The 1,598-nt window shown below is 45.9% G+C and overlaps 1 protein-coding gene across 2 annotated transcripts in view; it reads right to left on the bottom strand.

Moving 5' to 3' along the window:
* LOC120060804 (nociceptin receptor-like) overlaps window positions 1–509 on the bottom strand; it is a 74,672-nt gene extending 74,163 nt beyond the window's left edge. The window contains exon 1 of one of the 2 annotated variants that reach the window (XM_039010225.1): window positions 286–509. In XM_039010225.1, the coding sequence (XP_038866153.1) occupies window positions 286–509 (224 nt within the window). The remainder of the gene's footprint in view (window positions 1–285) is intronic. The other variant, XM_039010226.1, reaches the window with a different exon arrangement.
* Window positions 510–1,598: the final 1,089 nt, after the last annotated feature.

Here is a 1,598-nt window from a genome sequence, read left to right as displayed (position 1 = left end):
GTATACAAGGTGCAGTGAAATGCTGAGGTGTTAGCTTCCTCAACATTACAGTACAGTTTACAGCAGGTATACAAAGTGCAGTGAAATGCTGAGGCGCTAACTATAATTGATATAACTATTCTTTAGTCGCTCTCAATAAGAGTGTCTGCCTAATGACTAAATGTAAAATGGGTAGTCAGTGGAAATAAATTCTAAGGTGCGTATATAGTCTGGCGAAATAGTCTCTAAGGTGCAGGTCTGTTCAATCCGACCAGGTAGAGAGAGGAGGTCGCCACGAGCCCTTACCTGATGATAACGTACATGACCAGACAGTTACCCACCAGCCCCACCACGCAGACCATCATGTAGACCACGACGATGGTGATCTTGATGCCGGTGGGGAGGAAAGCGTAGGTCTCGTTGTAGCCGACACTGAAGTTGTTCTGGAAGAGCAGAGAGTCGTTGTAGAAGTGGAAGGCTCTCAGGTCCAGGTCTGATCCACCGACCAATGAGTTGTTAAGGAACTCCATGACAAATTTCCTTCCTGTCTGATGATGATGATGATGAAGAGAGAGAGCATAATAACAGACAAGACATGAGGTGAGGAAAGACTGGTGTGTGACGTGTCAAACGATGGAGAGGCCTGAATATTGCTGCACCCCAAATCAACAACGTTTCGACTTTTACCGAAGTCTTCATCAGGTAGGGAGACATCACAGACAGAAGTGTGCGTTGTATTTATTTTATAGCGTGCAGACAGGTCTGGTCTGTATGTCTGTAACACACAGACAGGCCAGGAGACACAGACCGCGGTTTGCAAGCCAACACTCCTACTAAATATTTGTGGCGTCATATGGAGGCGCTGCGCAAACGTGGGCTGCCTAGTTCCTATAATAAATCAATGAGGTTTACCCGCAACAGTTCCAATATTCAATGTATGTATATGTGTGATCATAGGAGAAGATACATACAGCTACTTTAACATCAACATACATGTTCACACCGGCAGAACTGGAGAATGTAAGGTGTCCAAATATAGGCTACATTTATATGCAGAAATCAGCATTCTCACACACCGACAGTATCAGACAGCAACAGCAGCAGCGCCATACCGTTATTCGTGATGCTATTCCAACGATCTGTTATGAGTCCTTCCCGCGCTGGCCTCCCGTTCCTTCCCTGAAGTTGCTTATTTTGGTTTTTAGGTAGTTGGCTGCTTTCCTATGTTGTGTGTTGTTTATCTCAGTCTCTTGGTCGTTGTCCTGTTTTCCACAGTTGCCAGCGCAGCGATACAGATATCCGTTGGTGTAGGTCTAGGATAGGATCATTATTTTTCCCACCCCCTTTAACAACATACGAACTGTAGAGTGACGAGTGGTCTAAATCGAGCCGGTTCCTTACATAGTTCCGAATAGGTTCGTTCATCAGACAAGGAGCAAGATTTCGGTGTCCTCGCCCTCTCTCCTCTCTCCTTCTTCCCCTCGATCCCTCTACGCGCGTCCTCTCTCTATCAGATCACGCACGGTACGCGAGACCTGCGTGTCTGGAGATATGCGGCTGTTTGTATTGCTGTAGCGAAATGATTTGTCTACTATGTATCTTACGGGACACTTTTAAAT

Source organism: Salvelinus namaycush, chromosome 16 (genome assembly GCF_016432855.1).
Source record: "Salvelinus namaycush isolate Seneca chromosome 16, SaNama_1.0, whole genome shotgun sequence".
In the NCBI taxonomy this organism is placed as follows: Eukaryota; Metazoa; Chordata; class Actinopteri; order Salmoniformes; family Salmonidae; genus Salvelinus; species Salvelinus namaycush.
The sequence above is the reverse complement of the archived record's forward strand: the minus strand, read 5'-3'. Positions and strand labels throughout refer to the sequence as shown.